Source organism: Onychostruthus taczanowskii, unplaced genomic scaffold (assembly GCF_017590055.1).
Source record: "Onychostruthus taczanowskii isolate IOZ18803 unplaced genomic scaffold, ASM1759005v1 scaffold12, whole genome shotgun sequence".
NCBI lineage: Eukaryota > Metazoa > Chordata > Aves > Passeriformes > Passeridae > Onychostruthus > Onychostruthus taczanowskii.
This window is the reverse complement of record NW_024498351.1, coordinates 4,034,003-4,059,650: the sequence shown is the minus strand read 5'-3', so window position 1 is coordinate 4,059,650 and position 25,648 is coordinate 4,034,003. Positions and strand designations below refer to the sequence as shown.

The 25,648-nt window shown below is 38.6% G+C and overlaps 1 protein-coding gene across 4 annotated transcripts in view; it reads right to left on the bottom strand.

The window, feature by feature from the left end:
* The window catches only part of FHIP1A (FHF complex subunit HOOK interacting protein 1A), a 79,114-nt gene that overhangs the window by 30,694 nt on the left and 22,772 nt on the right, over nt 1-25,648 (bottom strand). For 3 of the 4 annotated variants that reach the window (XM_041395847.1, XM_041395846.1, XM_041395850.1), the window contains 2 exons: nt 3,611-3,843; nt 1,586-2,212 (listed from right to left, as the gene is read on the bottom strand). In XM_041395847.1, coding sequence (XP_041251781.1) covers nt 1,586-2,212; nt 3,611-3,712 — 729 coding nt within the window. In that variant the 5' untranslated portion in view covers nt 3,713-3,843. Of the gene's footprint in view, nt 1-1,585; nt 2,213-3,610; nt 3,844-18,802; nt 18,917-25,648 lie in introns of all 4 variants that reach the window. The other variant, XM_041395848.1, reaches the window with a different exon arrangement.

Sequence of the window (25,648 nt, the reverse complement as noted above, 5' to 3'; positions counted from 1 at the left end):
TTTTGCAGAGCACCTGAGGCAACATTTGCACTGATTTCAGTGATACACAGGAATGTCACTGACACCTACAAAATCCTCCATCAGAACAAAATCTGTTTTTCAGCTCATCACAACTCAAATTCAAAAAAGATATTGTGCTCGTAAGCTAAATATATGGCATTACATTAAAGTCTTATTATAGGCTTAGGCCAACCTCATTACTGTTCAGAGAAGTCTGATTTTAGCACATTTTGACAAGAAGCCTTCCTAATTGGAATGATTGTCAGTCATGGCTCCCTGCTGTTGAAAGCTGGCTTTTATCTTCAGTGTAATAAGGCTGGTTATTTTTTTTTTTTAACTAACTGGAAAATGTAATTATGGAAGTTATAGCATGGATCCAATAATGGTATCTGTCTTGGGGACAGTTTGAGAATCAACACCATATTCTTTGGCAGCATCTATTAAATGAAGGCAACTGGAGTCTCAAATTGATGCAATATTTACAACTGACAAAATAAACCATTTAGAAGTTTATTTGTGGAATTTTTAGGTTTCACCTACCCTACAAATGTGGCTCAGCCCTACTGCTCAAAGTAATCTCAGAATACATGAAAACCTAAGGCTGGAGCAGCTGTCAAGCAGTGGCAGGGATTCTAGTGCTCTCTCTTCTACAGCTCTCTGCTTTAGTAGCCATGTAAGACTCTCCTCCACTTCATTTCTCCAGGATTTTAAATTAAAATGCAAGCCATGAAGAACATAAAAGAATCCATCCAAAAACTGACCCACAAGAGCAACTTCTGTACAGAATGATACTTGCGTTTGAACACACCCACTGCAAATCTCAGACTGTGATAAGGCATGAAGAAGCAGGTGTTGTTATTCCAGTCTGCTTTAGCTTTAGAACTGCAATAGCACAGCTTTGTTAGTTAAATCAGATTGATTACTTAACAGCAAGGTAAGTAAAGGTTTTCTATTCATGTACTAAGAGCAATTTTCCAGGTGTAACAATGCAACAGTGCTACCAAGTTTTTTAACTGAGAACAACATAACAAGATGGTGGTTAGCTGAGACAGCCATAGAAACATCCAATTTTGTGACAACAAGCAAATAACCCCTTTATCTTGAAAAAATTATAATAGTTCTGTAACACTCTCACTATTCTCACACTTATTTTTTGAACTGTTGAACTGTTGTCAGTGTGGGAAGCACAGCCAGCTTACGCTTGCGCTGCGACCTGAAACAACCACCCTCAGGACACCTCACTCCTCTCTCACTCCCTTCAGCCCCAGAATCTCAAAGGTACCTCACAGTAAGAGAGAACAGATTTCCCTCTCACTATGTTCTGCAATAACTTCCATCAGTTTTCCAGTTCAATTCATTGTGTGACTGCCAAAACACTTGTGCTGGCCCAAAAGCACATAAGTATGGAAACAAGAAGCAAACGTATGTTTGGCATTGGGGATGGTTTAATCGGCATTACCATTTATGAAATAAATAGGTGTTAGCAGAAACAAATGTGTTACAACACTTCTTACCAAAAATGACAGAAAAGGACGAACGACAGTTAGTTTAGCCCTGAAGACCATGTAAAATAAGAACAACTTACTGGGCAAAAATAGGTGTTTTCTGCTATGTGGTTTGCAACAAGGTTGTTTTCTGCAGACAGAGACATAATAAAAAGCAGCGCATCCCGGGCCTGTTGGCCTACTGTTCCTTCTCGATGGATGAAGGGGATCAGCAGGGAAAAAATGAGGAAATTGGCAGCTCCTTGGTCCTCACTAGTGTGGAAAAACAGTTCTAAAATGGAGGGATCTTTGGCTATTATAGAGCAGAGCTGGTTCAAGAGGACAACCAACTCTGTTTCCACGGTTGGAGTGGTTGTTCCTGAGCAGGAGCTCAGCAACATCATCAAAGGCTTCAAAATGGGCTTGTGATGCAGCAAAGGCTGATGAGACTGGGTTACAAGCATTTCATACATTTTAAGTTGCTCAATTTTTGTCTCATCGGTGAACTCTCGCCGTAGGCTCCAAAGGAAAAGCTTCTCCATGATGTTTTCCGAGACCACAAACTCCAGGATAGGCCCCATCGAGGCATCCTTTGCTTGCTCCTCAATTAATAAGAAAAGCATGTGCTCCACGTAATTCTGGACAGTGCTGGCCTCATCAGGCGAGATTGCCCCATATTTTGCCTGACTATTTTTCAAAGGATCATGCTTCTCTAAGATTTTCAGAACCTAAAGACAAACAAAGACAGATCAGTTTTAATGCACTTGAATGCATCATAAAAAGCATGCACAAGGAGAGAAAAATCAAAATTCTTTAACACAAAAAGCATTAAGTCTTTTTATGTTTTCAAATTTAGGAAGTTTGACAGACAAGACCCAAAAGTTTAACATTTGGCATGTACAAGGTAAAAATATACTGCTGCTGTTCACCTTTTTAAATAAGCACCTGAATTTGTCATTTACCCTATTCCTGAAAACCAGGGGTTCTCTTAAATAGGGATAAATAAGTTTTACTTAGTGTTCAGAAACTGAGCTTTCATGATGTTTGAAACAAGTTTGTCACAGAGGACTGAAATCAAGGGGCCTGTTCTCCAGCCAGAGTAACTGTGCTCAGGAATATCAAAATCATGGGATGATTTGTAAGAGCAGTAGCAGCCCACAGTGCTGTTCTTTGCTTGACACTTTTTATATGATACCAAGTGGCCACTGATGCCCATATACTCTTGCAACTTTCAGTATAGTAAGAATAGTCATACCAGTACTTCTAACACTGAATTCCATTCTGCTGTGCATGCAAACAGTAAAGCTCATTGTCTGAAAAAAACCCATTGTCTTTATCCTTTTTGCCACAAAACCCTAAAGGAACAGTGGCTCCCCTAATATGACACATCACTAGTTAGTTAGGTGGGAAAAGGTGATTCTTGAACGACAGCTGCTCTGACTCTGGAAACACCTTGGAAACACCACCATTTGTCTGGCTGGTTTCTTGGGAGAGCCAAAGAACAATACATGCAGGGAGAAGAACAAGAGAACAAGAACAGCAGCAGAGAAATCAATTTAATCTAAATTGTTAGGTTATTAATATTACTGCAGCAAACAAGACCTTATATTATGATGCTCACAGCAAAACATATTTGCTTAAAAGCAATTACAATCCTGATGACATGCAAACAATTTTCAGAATATGCTGAAGTGTATAATCTACATCTATCCATAATAAACAAGAGTGCATACAGCTTTGCACTGTGCATTTAATTTACTTTACAAAGGATAGGCAAGACTTACCCAGCACTAGGAAAAGAAGCACAGAAGTCTGCAACAGGGTGCAAGTCACAATAAATCAATAGGAAAGCCAGTAAGAAGATCTAGGCCTTCAATAAGATATTACCATGTCCTACCACTTCCCATTTAGATGCAAATCCAGAGTTGCAAGTGTGATTAGTAAAGGCTAACCATACCTTGAAAGGTCAAATATCTTTGCATTTTAAAAACAGTTCAGTGTCATCTACTACATCCTGCATGAAACGACATTTGTTCCTGAGCAATTCAGGATTATCCCAAAAGAGAGAATGAAGCAAATTTGTATTAATGCAGCTTACTTCAATCAATAAAACTAATTAACATTACCTGTGCCCAGTGTGTTCTAAACACTATCATGCATGTTTCTGGATCAACACCCTTCAGGCTGGGAGCCTGCCTATTTCTGCTGATACTTGTTCCAGAGGACATTATAAAATTTCCACAGGTCAAGCCAACTAGGTCATGCTGAATTTCTTTTTAAAATCCTCCAGTGAGCTACAGATGTTCAAGCATCATGGTGAGATTGATACTGTGTCCTGAGCTTTGGTACCCACAGAAATCTGTTAAAAAGAAAACAAAACCAAAAAGAAATGTACCACACATGTACCAGCGCACATCACGTTATAGCATCTAACAGAAAAGAACATTCTTAAAGAGAACACAAACTTTTCTTCTTTTAAGTCAGTTTGAGGATAGAATTTTTTAAAGCATGTTATATGGGATCATCTTAGACTTTTGCGTATGATAATAGCTTATAATGCTCAAACTTTTGAGATCAGTGACTGTAATAAGGTGCTGCTGAAATAAACAAGCCCAACAGAAGTTTATGCAATAAACATTTTATGCATATCACAGCATTTTTAGTTTCTCATTATGACGCTTTTGCCATCTGACCATGTCTGTTCAGTCACTTAGTAACTAATGTTGCATAGACTGCACAGATAAAAAAAAAGTAGAGGTTATTTCTCTATTTTTTTTAAATATCTTCCAGTAATAGATATAATTACAAACTCTTAGAAGTGTTCTGCCAGAAACCATATCTTAAACAGATGTTGAAAACATCTGTAGAGCACTCTATTCACATAGAAGGGTGCATCTCTATCAATACCAAAGTAAACAAAACCAAATAACATGAAAGATAAAACCTTCATGTATCCAAATCCAAATAAATTGAGATGTCATATTAAAGGACTATGAGAACAGGATAAAACATTGAAACATTCCATTCATCCATTATTTAATATCCTAGATATATGAGTATCAAAGTAGTTGCACACCTGCAGGGGAAACTTAAAATGAAACAAAAATTGCTATCTTGCAGATATTTGGGAGGCTTAAGAGAACTTAGTACTCCCTCACACACCAGTATCTAAGTCACACAGCTCCCCCCTACCCTTTTTTTTTATAAAGTTTACATTTTTATTCTACTTTTAGCAAACCAACTAGGCATATAATTTATTTCACTTTGGGACCACAGCAAAAAAAAGCCCAAGCAGAAGCGCCCAACAACAAACAGAACTTTTTTGTAGCATAAGCTGCCAAATCCCACACAGCAATTCTTTGCCAGTATAGAAGGGATTTCTCTGTGCACATCTTAAAAGATGAAAATCTTTTCTCTGTAGTGGACATCTCTGCTCCCGGTATGTGTGCTCTGTTTACATTCTTGAAACTGCTAGCACAGGAAAACATCCAGCCTGTCTCAAAAGTAGCAGTGACTTTTGCCATTTTAAAAGGGTTCAAAAATATACAGGGTACAACAGTTAAGATTTCTGAGGCAAGCAAGGAGGTTATGCACTTCCCTGTGTATCCATATACACACATATTTTCATATATTCAAGATTCTATCTCCATCCTAACCCTGCTTCTCTCGGCATTGCAATGTATTTCCTATGCATCTGCTAAGCACGCTCACACAATACAAGTAACACAATCTAGCCCATCATTTTTGCAGACAACATATTCCACGTGTGGAGAAGCCAGCACAACCAGCATAAATCCTGCACACTTTATCTGTTTGGGTGACACCACTTCCAGAATGAAGCTGGCATTCCATACAAGCTACTCTCCAGATTATAAACCCTCTGGATTCAGATGCAGTGGAGAGGATTGTGCACAACCAGTAAGAACCAGCTCATGTACTCATTTACTTTAAGGCACCTGCCAGTACACTGCTACTTGTTAAACAGTCCTGTGAAAATGAAATGTATGTACTATTTCTACATTACTGATGTTCCTGCAGAGAATAAACAAGACAAAACAAGGCAAAATTAAAAACTATAACCCACACCAAAAATAACCAGAGATCAAAGTAGCAAGTGGATTTGAGCACCCAAGACCCAGGATCTGGGTGCTTTTATCATGACTTCCTTAAGCAGTGATACCACTATACCTTAAACGCACACCTTCTGGCAATGTGTTTGCAACTCTGAGAGCTCAACATTTCTACCAAAAAACACTGGAAAAACATGATGCATGCCTACACACCATTTAGAAAAGGCCTGCTCTAAGCACTTTGCCTAATACCACAGCTGATAATCCAAGGAATCTTTAACTGACATATACTTCACTTCCTGCCGGTTCCTCTTTGCCAGCATCTCCTGCAAACAGAAATCTTTCCATGTCGGCAGAAGTCCAGCAGACTCCTCCAGGCAAAAGCGTCCTTCACTTTACAACCCTAATTCACCCTTTTAGCAGATCTCTACCATGCATGAAACAAGCAGCTTTGGAAAAACTAATATGACAATGTAATTAAAGATGGTATCGGAAGGTGAAGTAAGAGAAGTTAATTAACAAAGCAGAGGCAATTTATGAGTTCCTTCATTGGACAACTTAGAGGTTGTTTCAATGTAGCCATTGCATTTATTTAAGAATTTAACTGAAACTAATATTACACATCTACCTATCACATGACAAACGCCATTAGCAGCACAGAATCAGAAACCTCACATCAGTCTCCAGTACTTGTGATAAAAACAACAAAGGAGACTATGGCTATCTTCACAAATTCTGATAAAAATCAGTGCTGTAAGACTCTCCAGATGTAGACAGTTCAAGCACGCAGCAGACAAAAACACATGCCAAGGGGAACACAGGACTGCCACAACACGGCTCCCTCCACATCTTTCTGCTTGCCACCAGCCTCCACCCAAGGCTGGTGTTACTGCTGCACCTAGGGCTGGGGTTAGGGTTAGGCCTAGGGCTAGGGTTCAGAAAACCACAAATCTAAAAGTAACAAGACAGCACTGCAGACTGAAATGTGCAATTACATTTCTATGTTCAATTCAATTCCCATAAGGAATAAAATATTTCCAGTTTCAAAAGCGTCTTGGGATGCTGGGATTTCCTTAGTAATACAAAACACTAATATATTGTGTAGGCTTTAAAGACTTCAAACTCTGTAATAGTGTTTCAAAAAGCTTTTGACAACTTAAGTGGTCACAGAATAGGTCCTAAAAACAGCATCCCTATTTTAAAAAGGTAATTGAATTGGATGAGAAAATATCTTGTAAGATACACTTCAATCTAACAACATGCTGTAGTTATAGCAGTAGCAGACAGACTACATTCATTGTAAGCAGATTTTGTTACTCTATTAGGTTTTCTTTATTGTACTGCAAGACCAAATGTGCAACACTAAATGTAACATCATATCATTCCCTGTGAATTAAATCTCACTTCAATTAAAGAAGACAAATAACCTGACCAGAATGAGTCCAAAGGTGAGGAAGTAAATTAATTTATAAAATACCAATTCATGGAGGAAAAAGTAGATGTGAACTCAGGGGCCACGAAGAACAAAAGTAACCATTTATTTTATTCAGTTCATTATTAAAATTTTACAATAATTTAGCCTTTTGTCTCTGCCAAATCCTGATCAAGTTATTACTCCACCATTTGATAACCCTGACAAGTGTGAATATATCTCTCATGCAGTCCATTTGAAATTCTACTTCCAAAAGCCTCTGCTCAGTTTAATACTTGGACTCTGCCATACAGTAAGAGAACCTTCTTCACAGGTAGATCTTTCATATCTTATCTAGCAGTTGTTTAACCCTATCACAAGGTCAAGACCACTTACATATGCCTTCTAGAGCTATTTCAAAAAGCTTTGGTACAACTCAGCCTATTTCCAGTTGACAAAATAACAGCAGTCCACAAAACTCAGTCATTGGACTCAAGGGAGGATATCTAAGTTCAGTTTTCCTTCAGAAACCTGAAGCCATCAGCTCTTTTCATACAGCTGATTACAGGGCTGAACACCTTAATCAAAACAAGTACTTATTTTACTGCAAAGTACACTAGGAAAAACAGCCTAGTAGAGAATCCCTTGTGAAGTCTTCTCACAGTGAAGTGTTTCTTCTCAAAAACTTCACTTTTGCATTAAAAAAAAAAAAACAAACAAACAAACAAAAAAAAAAAACCAGCACAGAAGTTTTCAGGATTGGGGGTTCCCAGGCAATGCATAACAAAGCCAAAAGATACACAGCCTAGTACAGTAAAGAAGGCATAAAATATGCTGCAAGGCTGTGCAATTTATCATGGTTGTCTTCTGTTGAGACATTAAGATGCCATGCTCAACAACTCACAAACACAAGCAAACCTCTGTTATCAGATACTGCACTTTTGCTCTCTACAGGCCAACATTTCCACCCTGTCAGTCCAGGTACACAACCGGCAACTGAAAAGCCTCAAAGGCAGTGAAAGAAATAGCATATATCAAAACTTTTTCATGGATCAGTATAGCATAAAGGGGCTTGAAATTAGACCACTTCAAAAAAGCAGAGGGAAATTATATCCTCTTGCTTTTAGCTATGCAATCACACTTCTGCAGTCTCTGCTAAGTGGATGAGAGAAGGTAGGAGAAAAATGAGTGTCAAATTTTAGCATGCCTCAACTCAGTTTCAACTTAAAAAGGACTCGTTCAGGATTTGTTTACTTTTGATTGAAAAGAAAGCCTTATGCATGAATTAGTCAGATTTTCTTTAGGGACTATGATCAGGGAGAGGGTTTAAATCTTATTAACAATTGTGCTTCAAAGGAAGACATCAATCCTTTCAAAGAAAAGGATTCATAGTGCTTGAGGCAAAGTTTTGCTGCAAAAGCAAAGCCCGTGAAGAACAGTCACATCCCCACCCCTAATGATCCTATACAATCACCACAACAGTGCAGAAGGATTACAGGTTGTTCACTGGAGAGCAGTAGGTCAGTTGTAGGCAACTGCTACAACAACACTGTCAGAGGTTAAAGTCACTGCATCAAGGAATCCTCATTTTCATTAAGTCCTACTCATCTTCAGAAGCTCTACTAGCAAGAAAGCTGAAGCAGATTACTAGAGGAATAATGTAAACTATGTGAAAAATTATCTGCCTTCTACACTTGTCCTTTCATATTTCAGTGGTGCAGTCCCAATTTATCCAGTCCTTTGTCTACCTCAAGCAAACATTTCACCTTTAGGCAGCTTTCCTCAATCCAGCTTTTCTACCCAGTATTTGCAAACATGCTAAGCCTTCCATGTGTAGGTGGGGCAAGATGTTTTACACTGATAAAGCTATATGCTTAAAAGCCTAACAGAGAATGAGACACCACAAATTTTAAAGGAATGTAGTTAATCAAAGTATCAATCTGTTCTCATCAAGCACAATTTAATCCAACCGGCTAACATGAAAGTAAGAATGTCTTGTGCCTTGTCCCCACGGAGACTGCCTAACGATCTCTCTCATGAGAGAAACTACACACAGTATGTTTTATAATGAGACAAAAAATCTTCCTGTCCCATCTACAGTCAGCCTGCTTCAGTTAAAAACCACAATTCATCTTTTATCAGATGTCTTGGGAGCTACACTACTCACATATTTATTGTAGATTCCCATTAGCTCAATCGGACTAGCACTAAGCTCTTCATGTGATCTGTAGACTCCTACAGTATTATACGTTAGGAGGTCCCGGTTCCAGCATTAAATAACTCCATGGTTCTCCAGACATATCAAGAGGCAATTCCCCCACAGCAAGCAAGCAAACAGCAGTGACAGTCCAAGGCCCAGCTGACAGCCCCAGCCCAGCAGTGCTACACTGGCATAAACAGGCTTGCTTCAAGGGCAAGCAACAGGAAAAACTCCCACTGGACTGCAGCCTATGCACTGGTACACGGGCTAAGCCATATCCCAAGCCTCAGAGACTCCTGCTGCATGGGACAGCCAAAATGAAAGAACAGAGATGCCAGTTAGGCAGTAGGTTCCAAAATGCATTGATGGGTTAGGCTGAAATTACACACAGTGTACCCAGCAAAGATGGTTCATCAAAGGTTGATTACCAAAATAGAGAAATGGCACTGACTGCTCAAGAAAACACGAATTAAGCAACATAGAATACTTGACAGAGACCTTGACCTGCTCAGGAAACGCCTGATTTACCTGTTACACCACAGGGTATGTTCATCTACCACACTCATTTGCACATAGGCAATTTCACTGGAACTTGAGAGCATACAATTACTGAAGCTATGTTTGCAAAGTCCCAGGAGGAATGAACTACACATTCATATCCCTAGGTCATAATTCTGAAGCTAGAGAAAGAAAAAAAAAAGGTTGTTATTCTAATGGTATGACTTGATCCTTTTTATGAGAGATAAAGGATATAATAAATCTGTTTCGCCATTGTATTTTATGTCCTCACATTTAGCCTACTACAGAAAGGCAACAACTCAGTAACAATTAGTAGTTCAAAACACAAATCGCATTGGTTAAAAACATAATAATAAAATAGCAGCTAAGGTTCTTAAAATCCAAGACAGATACCTTTCTATTCCCAACAGCACTGTGGCACAATATGACTGAGATGTCTAGTCTGCTACTAGACGAAAGGATATCAAAACTGAACTTTAAAAAAAGGCCTTCAAAATAGCAGTTCAGAAAAGCTCTTTTCTACCTACACACATGCAGATGTCACTGAAATGAAATCAGTTGAAAGGCTTTAGCTTTGCTGGTTCATTCCCACATCACCAACAAAATTGATGGTCCCAGAAAAGACTGCTTCCACACAAAACCAAGTCATAAAAACGTCCAAGGCCCACAGATGAAAGCATTTGTTGTTGTACTGTGTGAGACAGACACTACAAGCAAAACAAACCTCAGTTTAAAACTTTGTACTGCAAATGTTTCCATACTGGGTTTCAAAGAGAAACAAAACGACTCTAGAGAGAACAGCACACTTCACTGAGTGAAAGAATCTACTTTCCATTATTTCACGTACAATGAATTACAAATATCCCATGCTACGTCAAGACTAGTCATTTTTGCCTTAATTGAAATGAAATATTGCTAAAAAGTTGTTGTCAAAGTCTTCATCTTTACTGAGAATCTGTACAGGGTTTATTTCAAAATTCGTCACTATCCAGGAATGGGAGGGAGTAACACATCAGAAAACAGACATTTGACAAAACCTACTTTATGTTCTGATTATGCTGGTGGAAGAAAGAAATCAAAGTGACCCATTCACTCTGTGCATCAATTTTGCTTTCCAAGATAATTCTGACACCTGTGTGACACAAACCCAGCTCCAACATGCTTGTAATTTAGAGAAACCACATGCTTCCTGAAGTTGTGATGCTGGAGTGATGAAACATTTTTTGTTGTTTAGATTGTTTTTGAGAAAGGTGAAACAGTTTCTGTAGCTAAAAGTATAAAATAAATTCATAGGAAATTATTAAGTTGCCTTTCTAGAAAGCCTTCCTGACAGAAAGATGAATGAGACCAGCAAAGCAGTAGAAGGCTCTGTACTGTGAAGATTTAACACTATTTTCAGAACACTAGCATACACAACAGGAAATACTACCTTCCCAAGAGAATGATGGTCTAGAAAAATGTTATCAGTACATCTGTAATTATCATATGTAGATTACAGAAAACAAGATTAAGCTATATATTTTATGACTACAGCAATAATATGTAAGACACTTTTTCAAGTGATTTGTACAGCATGTCAAATTACTCATTATAATAAGCATAAGAAGTCCAAGAATAATGTTCTCAAGTGTACAAAGTGGCATTAAAGAAGACGTGTGTGCTTTCAGCACTAATCACAATGAAATGCAAATACACATATATTGCAAACGTTCTTTGTTTCACGATAGAGAAGCCACAATCTTTTTTTTTAATTTCCACACTCTGAGTTGATTCTGCAGGTTCTAAATATAGTCCAAACACAAGAATCAGCAGTAAAACACCATTAAGACTACCCTGATTATATGACCAATAAATAAAGAAACCAAACAACAAGCTTTGCAGGAGGATTGTTGCCAAGTATGCACTGAGAAAATAACTTCCACTCTGCAGATAGAACTGCTCTCTTGCTCACACGCACATGATACTTCTCTTTATGTTCCTCTTTCAAACTAAAAGTACCAGAAAAGGACAGAATATTCCATAAAATCAAAACTGTTATGTATAGAATCGTTATTGCATAGTTGTTAACATAATACTCCATCTATAAGCATATTTATTTCTCCTCCCAAAACTTCATTCACAATACAAAGTTCTATTTTTCCTGGAAAAAATCAGTTTATAACTCTATCTAAATTTAAGTAGCTATAACACAGTAAGACCCTTCTATACCTCTCAATATGTTCATTATAGTGTACATGGACTATAATAATTGACTAGATAACTTGAATCTGTCATTTATCTTCTGTACACAGAAGATAAAAACTACTCATTTTAGAGATAATTAGCACCCCAAGCTACTTATCCACCAAGTCAACATTATTTCCTACACTCTGAAATGATAACATGTTAGTGACATGATGAACTAATGAACAAAGAGCAAAAGCACCTTGTTACAGAGCTTCAGGACAACTGCTTCAGTGCATTGCAGGATGGCAGAAGCCCATCACAAATTGCCCCTCAAACTTAGTCAACTTAATGAGCTACTAAAATCTGGAAGGTTATTTTCTTGTCTCCCCCTATGTACATCTATCACTTCATACTAGGAAGGCCTTGTGGCAAAATGTTACATTCAGTGGATTGATACTTTTAAACATAAATGTATTTTTGTCAGCTTTCTTTCCTTCTTTAATAGAAAGACAGAAACAACAGAACTCTGCGAACCAGTATTGTTTGCATCAGACATTTCCAATTTAGCTTGGAGAAAGCTCCAGAAGCTAGTGAACTTCCTTTGTTCTAAATTATGTTCATGTTCAACAAGGAGAAAGCCCCTTCCAAAATTCTTTTTATGATTTGCAATTGTCAAACTTGGAAAACCACTGTTTAAGATGAGACACACAAATCATTATATCTCACTGCACACTGAAGAACAAAGGGGTGGAAGAATAAAGGATATCTCACTGCACACTGAAGAACAAAGGGGTGGAAGGGGGGGGGGGGGGGAAATTGCAAAATGAACACTTCCTTACAAAATCCTATCCTATCTCTCCAGCTCCCCGTTCCCAATGCACAAAACCCCAGATATTCATGTCACAGGAAACTGCACAGAAACACTGCTCTCCCTCTCCCTTTCCATTCCAACTCAGAGAAGACAAGCAGAAGTTGAAGATTCATGTTATATTAATGCCTATAACAAAGTCAAGAACCTCAATAAAATAAAACATCTGTGAGCACAGTTCCATGGAAAAGCAGCCTCACCCCCTGCAGTGACACTCTTATTTAAAAGCATTAGTACAGATTTGCATGGTGGGTGGACTTTGGCAGACTACAGATTTCTATATGTAGGTTAAATTTTTTGCTTTTAACACACAGGGTAGTAAACAAGAAAATCCAAAATTGAGTGTTGGCATTTTTATGATGTTTAGTGCATAAAAAGCTAGATCAAAGAAAAATCTACATGTTATTTATATTTCCATTTCCATTTAGCTACATTGCATTTTATACAGGTGGTAGATGTTTTTCCCTTGAAGCTTCTCCAGCTTTCCTAGGAACAAAATTATTTGTGTCATGTAAACAGTGTTAAGTTTTTCATTACGCAGAATGCAAATTAATTCTGCATCTCTGATCTCCAAACACAAGGCTACTCTACTATGAAAATATTTTACACTCTTACACCACCTAGTCTTCTGCAGCTGAAAACTGAATATCATTACAGCATGTCCCATTCCTGTGAATGCCTTTCCCTGGATAATGGAATATACGAATGCACTGGCCAAAAATGAAATATATACAGTCTATACAACACCTGTCTCAGACATGTGGCCAGCATGCAAAATAAGTGATAAAGAATCAGAGGAGCAATTGAAAAAAAATATTGAGGTAATCTGACACTTTGATACCAATTCCTTATAATTTGTTTTCACCCTTGCCTTTGAACCTTTGAGAAACACAAACAGAAATACAGGTGTCTTTCTAGCCCAGGAAGGAATGCAGATAAACTAGCAACTGTCACACCCTGAAGAGTAAAAGAAGGCAAATAACCTAACAAATTGCAAATGAAAACTATTCATCTGATAAAAGGAGTGCTCTGAGAAACACAGAACCTCACAAATGTATCTACTAAAAGGTGAAGCAAGTATCAGATTCAAGTAAAAATACAATCTAATTACTATTTAAACTTTTTAACACTTGGAATGACCAGTATTGAAAGCCTAGTAAATAGGAGGGTTGGATGTCAGCCGTGGCAGGAATGCTTCTCAGCATAGATAACCAAAAGTCAAACCACAGCCTCTCCCATCTAATTTTGTAACACCTATGGAGGCTTCCACTGGCGTGGGAAAGAACAGGTTCCACCCATCACCAGGTTGCTCATTCCAGCCTGCGCAATTCTGAAAGTGGGGAGTGTCTGTGTATGTCTTGGGGAACCCTGCAGCTTCTCACCTCCACTTCTGTCCTTCTGTGTAAGGCTGACAGAACTGTAGAAGCTACAGTATCCTGTCAGATCTGACACACCAGTCCTCAGAGGGCTCCCAAGCTGAAGACAGAAGCAGTTCAAAGAGGCAGGAGAAAGTCTGTTTGTACGCACAGACCTTGAACAGCTGACAGCTGTAATCACGACACACTTGGAAGTGAGACCTCCACCTTTACTTCTGAGGACACTGATCTTGACACTGAATTTAAACATTTATTACTATTTTTCCAACCTCTGAATTGTAGAAAGCATACATCAAACCAATTTTTTGTTTTGATGCATCAGTTAAGAAAGCACTTTAGAATATGCAAAACTGTTACATCATTCACCAGCTATCCCTCTGCTAAAACAAAACTCACAGTATTTCTACTGTCACCACGTACACCGCCATCTCCATTCTGTTTTATCTTCACCTTGCCCCACAGGTAACATTATACTTGCACAGTAATTCATGCCACAGGCACTGCAATAATAAAGCCCTACCCTACTGTTTCAGAACTGTCAGGTAGTTCAGACATCCCTACTGTTCTCAAGCAGACTTTCTCTCTGAAAGACATGACCCTCAGTCCTGAGAGTCACAGAGTGGCCCATGAAGCCCTCCGGTGACTTTATGAAGTATCTGCACACAACCAAGTGTCTGTGCTGAAAAAACTAACTGAAAATAAATGGTGTTCCTAGGAAGTCGGCACAAAACCAAATATATATGACTAATGACAAATTAATGAAGGATAGAAGAAAACCCTGCCCTTGTGAGACCACACCTGGAATACTGCACCAGGTCTGCCGACCTCAGCACAAGAAAGATGTGGACCTGCTAGGGCAAGTCCAGAGGAGAGCCATAAAGATGACCTGAAGGCTGGAGCACCTCTTGACAAAGACAGTCTGAGAGAGCTGGGACTGTTCAGCAAAGAGAAGGCTCCAGGAAGACCTCGCTAAAGCTTTCCAGTACTTTAAGGGGGTTTACAAAAAGAAGGGAGAGCAATTTTTTACATGGACAGACAGTGATGAGACAAGGAGAGATGTGTTTGAACTACAAGAGGTGTTTAGATTAGGCGACAGGAAGTAGCTCTTTACTCAGAGGGTAGTGAGACAGTGGAACAGGCTGCCCAGAGAAGTTGTGTATGCCCAATCCCTGAAGTACTCAAGGCCAAGTTAGACGGGGCCCTGAGAAACCTTGTCTAGTGAAAAGTGTCCCTGCCCATGGTGGCAGGACTGAAACTGGATAATCTTTAATGTTCCTTCCAACCTACGCCATTCTATGGTCCTATGAACTCCTCTCGTCAGGAGTGCCAGAACCAAAGCCACATACAGCTGCAATCATGGACACCACAACCATCAGCCTAATTGGAAAGAATCAGTCCTCAAAGTTGCCAACACTTGTTGCGATAAGACACGAAATGATGACACAGACACTGCTGCTCTCGAGGGGAACAAAAGAAGAAGAAGAAGAGGAACTTTATTTTCTGACTCCAACATTTATAGTTTTCCAAAGGTGACAGTGGATTGGAGGGTGACAGTGCCACCTCTCCAATGCCACTGGACAGACCAAGGGTCCATCAATTCTCTCCACCTCCATGAAAGAATGCAAAACATAGGTTATTTACAGAACTGTGTGTGAGAAAGTTTGTTGAAAGAATGCAAACATCAGAACGCTTAACAAAGTCTTACAAAATCAGGGCGACAAACACTAAAATTAAAACCACTGGATTCCATGTGTACAGGTGGAGTTGTGGCAATGCCCCTCAATCCTCTAACTCAGTGGGACTGGGAGACAAACCTGTGGTTTTCTCTAAATAGGGGAAAAAACTGAGTTTTCTCTGTGACAATGTATCTACCTATCACCTGACCATCACGAAGATCAACACAGAAAATACAACATGGTACTGTGAAGGATGACTACTAGTACAGTCCATCTACGCCCAAAAGTAGCCAACAGGCTCTGTGCCCCTGAGAGGGCAGCAGGTGTTGCTATTAAAATACACTGCTAGCAGCCCTCAGCAGACTACAAGGAGGTTTAAATATCAGTTTAACACACTATGGTAAGAAAGGAGATTCCCCTTGCACTCTAGCAACCATTTAAAGAGATTCTGTCACGATAGGCTCTATGTATCTGAAGTACTGCTTTAATGCTGCTCTAGAAAGAGATGCAAACATTAAAAAATTCAACCTGAAAATGCTCGCATAAATTTTTCAAAGTAAATCAGCTTACAAGTGGAATGACTGAGTTTTGCAGCCTTGGACATCAGAATCACCCCTGCTCACTCCCAGTCAGTGAATCTTACCAACATTTATTGAGAAACCTTCAAAGCTGGAAAGTTTCTAGAATAACTTAACAAGTTTCTTTAGACTTAGGCAATGCTATATGAGCAACTTGCTGGGGAAAAGCATCAAAACTGGTCTTGCTAGAATAATTACTTCAAATGTGTTCAATTTTTGTTTACTTGCTCTCAATAATATGCAGGGCACAAAACGATCATCACGAGCTGCAATGGTAACTGCTTCCATACAAGAGCTCAAGCCACAAGACTTTACTCCTTCACTTTTCTCCTGCAATTCTCTTCCCTTTAGATGGGCCTGAGGTAAATTACTCAGCTCAGTTTCTCCCTTAATACAAGGGCCACAGACTTTTGGAAAGCTCGGATTATTATTAAAGCAGCAAGTCAATATTATTCAGTTGACTGTCTGGCCATTTACTTGTCCCAAAAACTCTCAGAATCCCTATGCACCACACTCTTAGACTTACAGACTACACACTTAGACTTACAGCCCATCACAAACTCCTATTTGGCAAAACACTTCTAAAGCCAGAGCCTACAAGTAATGAATTCTCATCTTACATTCATTTCCATATTTTGGCATCGTGCAGAAAAGACACAATCAAGGCCCCCTGAAGAAAAAAAAAAAATACATGAAGTGTTTCAGAACACCAGTGGGAGAATTTCATGCAATGCATGGCTATTATTAGATTGCTATTTTGCTTAGCAGATCAGAGGGTATAATCGGCAGATGATGCAGCCCTGATTTGCGAAGCACAGCCTTATTAAAGGCTAATGAGATAAATGAGTTAAAATTTACATTTTGCTCCACTGATAAGGTTCATTGGCACACTTAACTCCAACACCATGGTTTGAATATTAAACCCACTTATTAATGTCTAGTAAAGCTAATTATAATGCTGAGTGGCATTAAACTATAATAACCAAGCAGGATGTTAGAATCACATCCTTTAGTATTACTTAGCCCTGAAGTAAGTGTTCTGCACCTGGAAATAAACACCTGTTGAGGTCATGCTGTGAGAAAGCACAAGCCTTCTGTGCCTTTTTCCTGATCCTTCTGAGAACCCAAAGCCCTGTTCTTCTAACAATAGATGTTAGACGAAGCAACATCAACATAAATGTCACTCATTACTATGATTTCAACAGTGTCTGTCTGTCTTACTGCAGTAACAACAAAGATTAAGTGACAAATATTTTTAACCTACAATATATTAAATTACACTTGACATATGCTCTGTAATTCTTAAAAGAAAAATAAAGCACTGAGATACTAACAAAATTAACAACAAAACCCTGGAAACCATACCTCCGTTTTTTCTCATCCTTTTGAACTATATTCCATTGAAACTACAAATATAACTATAAAAACACCTCAATTTATTGGAAAAGATACTGGAAATACACTTTAGACCTTACACTAGTCTATGTATTTCTCTGCTGCAACTACTTACGCACTTAAATGGACAACAATTATTTTTAAGGATAACATAAGAAGACAAGGGCCATAATATTCTTTCCCTTTTAATCTCCACAATGTATTTGTCCTGGGACAGCAATGGAAAGAAGATGAGATGGGATAATTAAGTGCCAGCTATCAACACTATCCAGTGTGAGGACTCACACGTGCCAGTCCAAAAACAATTTGCAGTCAGCACAAGTGTGAGATACACAGTTCCTCTGGGACCTCCCCATCCCAACACAAGAGAGGTACCAGCTCTCCTTCCTCCAGGAGAGTCATATACAGGACTGCACAACAGCCATCACTACATTTTCAAAGTAGACTATAAAGAATGACAACAAAAAGCATAAAAGCACTACAGATAAAATCTCCACTTTTTTATTTGTAAGGTAATACTCAAAAGCAGACATTCATTACATACGTAAAAAAGGCACTGCAGAACAATTAGATTTTTTTCTTCTGTGGGGAAAAGTGAAAAGGCACTTGCACTGTGACAGTAAAAGAAACTAGCTGAGCAAATCATGTGTGAAACATTAACTACAACTGCTTTTTTGAACACACTTTTGTTCCTTTCAATTTATCACCCAATTTAAACATTTAGCTTGTAACACAATCCATTCCACTTTCCTCAGCCCAGCTTTAAAATAGAGGCATGCCATATTTCAGCAGTAGAAGCAAAGAAATGCTGTGGAGGTCAGAAAGAAAAGATTCGGTGCAGCATTCCACTGCATCCCTGCTTGCAGGAAGCTGTGGGTACCGCCCTGCATCCCCAAGCTGTGCTGCAGCTGGGGAAAAAAAAGAAAAAGGAAAAAAAAAAAGAGAGCAGTCTACTTCAGTGGTAGATTCAAGATGCCACAAGCTCACCAAGCCAGCTGAGCCTCCACCAGAGCCCATTAGTATGAGTTATGCCAAGGGAACACACACCCTGTCCCCTACCTCCCGTTCTGCCATGCTCTTCTCGTGGGTCCTACGGCACACACCAGGTCCTGAAGCCAAATCCAGAAAAGATTGTTGGTTGAGGGCTCAAAATATCCCTCACAGAAATGTGTCCTGAAAAATGGATACTTGTGACTTTTAAATGCAGCACCATCAAGTCTCTTTCCCTAAGGGAAAACCCAGCCAGCCCGGTGCCACAGGAGCAACTCTCTACACACGTTCTTCCCACAGAGCAGAAAGTGCCTCTGAAGTCTTTTTCTTCCAGTACACTGTACTAGATGTGGCTTTTCCCAAGCCATTTTATGAGTATGGTTTGTTTACTAAAAGCATAATCAGAGAAGCTCCTCCAATTACTATTTCAACTGCGTTAATACTTGGTAGGCATTCTGAATCTAAATGTTTCAATACTTCTCTGCATCTACAATCAAGAGATACACCTAAAGCACACTATATTTTTAAAGAAGAGACAGCATAGTATTCCCACAGGCAGGCTTGTCAGGAAAAGATATGTGGTAAATAATTAATTTTCCTAGGTTAACTTCAGTTCCAGACTAGCATTTGTCAGCATCAGTGCCACGGAAAGGCAACTAATAACTCTAGTTTGTATTCTTGTCCAGTAAGGAGTTTTGTCTTATGTGCAAGCACTGACAGTGAAAGTTTTATCATCTCAGGGACAGAAAAAGTAAAGAACACTTATACAAGTCCAGTAAAATCTCTTCTGCAAAATTCAAAGGAACCAGAAGTCTTTGCTTGGCTACTACTGTTTTTTAAATTATTTCCTTCTTTGACAGACAATGGGCCAAACACAGATAGATGCTGAGCACTGGTGTCAGACTGCAGCACACAGAAACCTCCAGTATAATCCACCCTACAAATAATTAAAGACATCGTTCACTGCTTACTATGCTTTCTTTTAGTGCGTTACAGATGTTTGGCAGGAAGGGTGGGGACTATTCTAAATACAGGGGAAGGGCAGCACATTCCTGACAAATCTTTTTAAAACTGATTCTAAGCTTAGCAGTTTAACACATCGAGGTTTCAGAAAGTTCATAAAATGTTACAAATGCTACCAGTGTATATTCAGTATTCATGGCATGAAGTGACTGAGCTTTTGCATAAACTATCAACTGTGATCTAATTCTTTTTCCACTTCTATTTGATGCCTCAAAGGTGCTAGCAGATCATAACAAAGAATAGTTCACAGAATCAGGAATAAGTTGGCAATAAAGAAAAAATTTTGCAGAAGGCAGTTCATTTTCCCTGGAAATGATTCATAAAAATGGACTAAAAAAATCTAAAAAACTATTTAAGAAACAAACTTCACTAACATATCATTTCTGCAATAATTTTCAAACAAACTAGGTGTTTCTTAACTAATTCCAGACCTGCTGGTACCCACAGAGGGAATGGAAAAGCCTCAGGCTTAGCTTCCTCGTCAAGTCAGGGAACTCAGTCTAACGCCCTTGAAACTTTTCTTCCAAGTTTGATTTTATTTCTTGTGCTCCTAAACTGCCTTGACTGTGTGATCAGCAGCAAAGTTCATGTACCTCAAGATCTTATTTCCTATCATTTCAGACAGCTGAATTTTTGGAGGATCAGAATAGAGTTATATATTTCTTTATAACAGAGCTGCATTACAACCATGATAAAGAAATGGGAGAAATGTTCTGCTCTGTTCGTTACAATCAATAGATTATGGAGCTCAGTCACAAAGCAGAAGGAATTATGAAAAAGAAAGTAATCTTTAAACCATTAATATTGCCAGAACAACTTTTCTTTCAGATATGCAGACTCCCACCTTCCAGACACAGCTAATAATGTCAGAAGCTCTGAGATTCATACGGTCAGAATGACTAATATTTACATTAAGCAAATGTATTGCCATAGTAACATAGACACCACAGAGCTATCTACCTGCCACAGCTCTCTAAATTATTTAGCATGCCAATACTACAGTGACACTGTGTAAATGATCACATTCATTAAGAGCAGAGTATGTGCTGAAAAACTGAGTGTTAGACAGCCATATTTATTACTAGGAAAAAAACAACAGCGCCAGTGTTCAGAAAAAAAAAAAAAACAAAAAAAAAAAACAAAAACAGAGAGTACAGAGGAAGGCTCCAACCTGAAGCAGAACAACACACCTTTAAAATCTTCATCTGAAAAACATGTTCACATCTGCATTCCTGTCCAAAGCAACACAAATAATAATCTCATTTATGGGACATAAGGCTGACCCACTGTGACCAGAACAAATTGGGAACTGAGTAAGGTTCCAAACCACATTTTTGGAGTAGCCGTCAAACTTGCTTAATTTGCATTTTTTATTGCCAAAATATTATTCTACGTTGTGGAATTGCAAAAGCCAGTGCACAGAAAATAGAAATAACTACAACACACCCTCAGAACATGGTTATTCCTCAACAGTCAACAGATTTATGGTGAGGAGAGAGGTGCAATACTTTGGATGATGGTCTGCCACTTTTTCAAGTAGTAGATGATGGCAGGGATCTGAGTGGTTTGTGTTAAGCCACTATCCTCATCCTGAGTTAAAGCTTTTGGAAACCTCAACCACTTTCCCCTCATCACATGCAATGGCAGAATCAACGACAAGTGGAGAAAACAAAGGACAGCTCAGGTCAACTCTTGCAACCAGATGGATTTCTTCCTAATTTTATCAGCTATAGCCCCTTCTTTTGTTGGACGCAAATAACGTTTTTTTCACATTTCTCTTTGATTTCAAAATAACAAAGAAACCCCCTAAGAAGTATAGCACAAAAGATCCAGGCACAAAATTAACCCAGCCCAGCTCCAATCAATTCCTATTCTCTCTGATTTTTTTAGTTCTTCATAAGCTCAATTTACAGTATGTCAACACAAGAGAAAGCTTTAAATAATTTCTTCTACTACATTTTTATGAAAGGAAGTCTGGCATACACCCATCTCTTATTATTCATTTGTACTAAAATGCCACAAAGTCCAACTTAAAGACATTTTCATGGCACTAGTAATAACCAAATCAAATCTCAACCCAACAGATTACTGTAACAGAGATTCATGTAGAATTTGATCTTCAGAGACAGAATTTTCAAAACAATTAAGTGTTTCGAACATGCTCTTCTCCAGAGAGAATACTGCTTACCTAACAAGAGTCTGCTTCTCTTAAGCAAGTTGCTTTAATTAAGAATTGTTCAAGAACTGACTTGATCCTCCACAGAAAGTCCAGAAAGTACAGAGACCCTGTTCTAAAAGCAGTTTTAGAAAGCAGCCTCATGGAACCCAACAGCCAGCCAGACCAGTGAAGGTACCTCAAATATTGGTGCTGGAGAGCACAGGTGTGATGAAGAACACCTAAAGGTTTACTGCTTACAGAGGTCAGGTCGTCTCCAAAAGTTCTTAAGTTGTGAACTTCTGTTTGGAGTCTTCACTCAGTATCCCATTTGAGATCGTGAATTTAACAGAATGTCTGCTGGTTTTAGAGAAATGTCTGTGAAGGATGAATACTGCTCTTACGACTGTCAAAATATAAAGGATCATATGAGAAGCAACTGACTAGTGGACTAATTAGCAGTAAGGAATAGAATTATGCAAAGCCTCCAGATTCCAGGCAGAGCTATCAATTACATTTACATGTTACAAATCACCTTGCTGATGAAGTGCAAGCTGGAAATAGGAAGTCACCTTGAAGTATTCAGCACCTTAAAGCACATTTGTAATGGAGCCTGAGGGGATATCTGCTTTGTTGTTAGAATAATTTAAAATGTGCACTAATACTTGAAATGATTCCATGACAATTGAGCATTCAGCTAAAGTGGCTGAGATAAGCCTTGACAATTCTAGATAAGAAACGTTAAGCAATTAATAGAGGTATCCAAACACTAACCTTTAAATCCACTTAGGCTGAATTTTCTCTTGCAACTCGTATCTTTGAAGCTTTTAACTGAGTGCACTAGCAAAGTCAGTCCTGCTACATAAACCACAACTAATTCTGAACACAAACCCTGTGTTTTATTTTCAAACCAACAGTGAGTAGATGAACCTAAAAAGCAACAGAACACAAAAACAGTGGCTGAATTTCATTAGGTTTGGCTCAGCACCGCTACAACAGAATCCAAATTGCTTTCTACAGAGCAGTACAAGTAGCAGCAACACAAAGCACTCAGCTCCACAGGAGTCCTTCATGTATCAGATGTGGTACCATTCACAAACTAAGTTTACGTTTCTGCATGTTGCTAGATAATGTCCCCTCACCAGCAGGGCAGTACAAAAAGCAGAAAAGGCCATTAGTGTGTTCAGCACAAATCCAAAACACAGCCTCATACATGACATTGAGAAGAAAACTAACTCTACCTGGGCCCAAACCAGCACACTACGAAAATCCTAGATCTACAGAGCACTTTGTCAAAGAACCAAGTAACTTCATACAAATCAGTTAAGAGCTGATAACGAGGTTTTGTTTGTTTTTGAGGTGTTGCAGCATCTGGGTACATACAATTTGCAAGAATATCCCATGTGCTCAAATGAATCCTCAAAATCCACAGGAAACAACCACAGCGAAGACTCTAACTATAGCTGGGGACTGAGACCTGTTTTTATTTTTACAAGAAACCCAAAAACCTGCTTCCAATTCTCCTCTCCTTCCCAGCCAGGATGGGAATGGAAACCTTTGTCAGGGTTAGCTCAGCCAGTGGCCTCTCTCACCCTGGCAACTGCTTTTATACACAGCCGGGAGACTGAAGAGGTAGAGCAAAGCTTAGTATTTCTCCCTCAAGCTCAGGACTTTACAAGGAATAGAGTCTTTTCCCATTTTGCATACCAAAACAACTCAAACAACTCCCTAGTGCAATGAACTGTGTCCCTTTCCCCTTCCCTCCAGCCTCCACAATGAAGAAGTATCATTGCTGTGTCCTCTGACAGAAACCTCCTACCCAGACCCAGCAAACAGGATTAATGTAGAAAACAAAACCAACCGTTTTTTTGGTTTTTTCCCAGGCAAAAGGTGATGGGAAGAAAGACAAAAATGGAAACCAAAAGATAGATTTATATGACTTACAGTGATTAGAACACTAATCAGCCTCTTCTGTGCTGTACAGAGGGTTAAAACCCCCAAGACCACCCTGCACACAGAGAGCAACACGCACCCAAAGCAATGCACACTGCTGTCAGGAGTTGAGCTGCTGCGTACTTAATACGGAGGCAGATTTATTGAACAGGTATTTCTAATCTCATGTTCAAACCCCATAAGTGCCATATCAAAAAAGCATATCAAGTCCTCCATATTTACAACTTGAGCATAAAAACTGCAGTTTGAGATGCAAACATCTTTCTATTAAAAAAAAAAATTGAACAATTACATATGCACTAAATACACCTTATGCCACATATGTCCTTGATTCTTTATGTGCCAAAACATTAAAAAATAAATTCAACTAATCCCCCACAGAATAAAAAGCAAATAAACAAACAAAACCCCAGACATGGGGTAAGCTTACCATACATTATTAAAATGCCAAGCACAGTAGGTTGTTAATTTTTCACTTGAAGTAACTGCATAACTTGGTTGGGGAATTATTCAGTTCTAAAAACTCTGTAGCCATTTCATTTCACCTTTCATTTTCTATCATCCACAAGTCAAAATCATGTATGCAGTTTAATGAAAAGTGCATAAGTCCTTGAATACCAGATACAGATAGGATGAGCTATGAGTGATTCTCACCAAACCTAATAAGCAAGAAACCAAAATAAAAATTGAAATATACAGATACTAGTATAAGCATAGTAAGTCAGTGGTATTTTTATCAAAATGAAACAATATTTTCTTCTTTCTATAAACCAAAGATACACTTTCAATCTTTGTGTCATCTATCCATGCCATGCATCAAGAAGATAAATGGTGACTAGTGAATGGAAATAGAATGGTGATAGATGACTGGAAACAGAATGGTGATAGATGAAAAACAGTGACACTTAGGAGTACAAGCAGCTTAAAGTGTACTTTGAGTATAAACATAAGTGTATGAGGAAGAAAATAATTAGCTATATTCTACAGACAAACACAGCACAGCTCTGTGGACAGATTCCTTTTCTGTGAACACCCTCATGCTAATTACTGTGCAGGAGTCAGGGTCTGAAAAGGATGCAGAGTGAACTTGTGGCAACTAAAATATTTAACCACACCAGACATGCTTTTACCTCACGGACATAAGTGGGAATCCCATTTGCAAGGATTAGTTGTTCCAACCACTCCCCTACAGACAATTTAAAGACAATTATTCTACATCATGAGATGTAGAATACTTACTGCTTTTGTATGCTACTACAAAAATTTTTATTGAGAGACTCAACAAAGATGATAGACCATACAGGATTAAAAAGTAAGACGTAAAAAAATATCACCCAACACAAATTCTCTAACTTGTCAAGAGAAGGGGAATGGGATCTATGTCCTCCAGAAGTATCCAGTACTAGGCTTGTCTCAATTAGATTCAAATCCCATATTTTTTCAGAACACTTAAGGACTTCTGTAGAAGCTCATAGTGACAAGGTAAATGAAACATGCTGAGAGAGCACATAGTCCTATTATTAGTAATATGGCTGGCAATACAAGAAGAACAACACATACTTTAAAAACTGCACCTACACAACCTCCCCACTTTGCATTTTAGAAGACACAGATGTAAGATACACTGCTCTATACCAATTCAGATGTTTTTCTGGAGTACGTATTTGTAAGATAATAATGCAAACACTACAAAAATTTCCATAATAATAGCAAAAATCAAAGCATTCATAAAAGAGAATAAGTAATTCTGCTCTGGATTTGTTAGTTTTGGTTTTGCTTTTTGT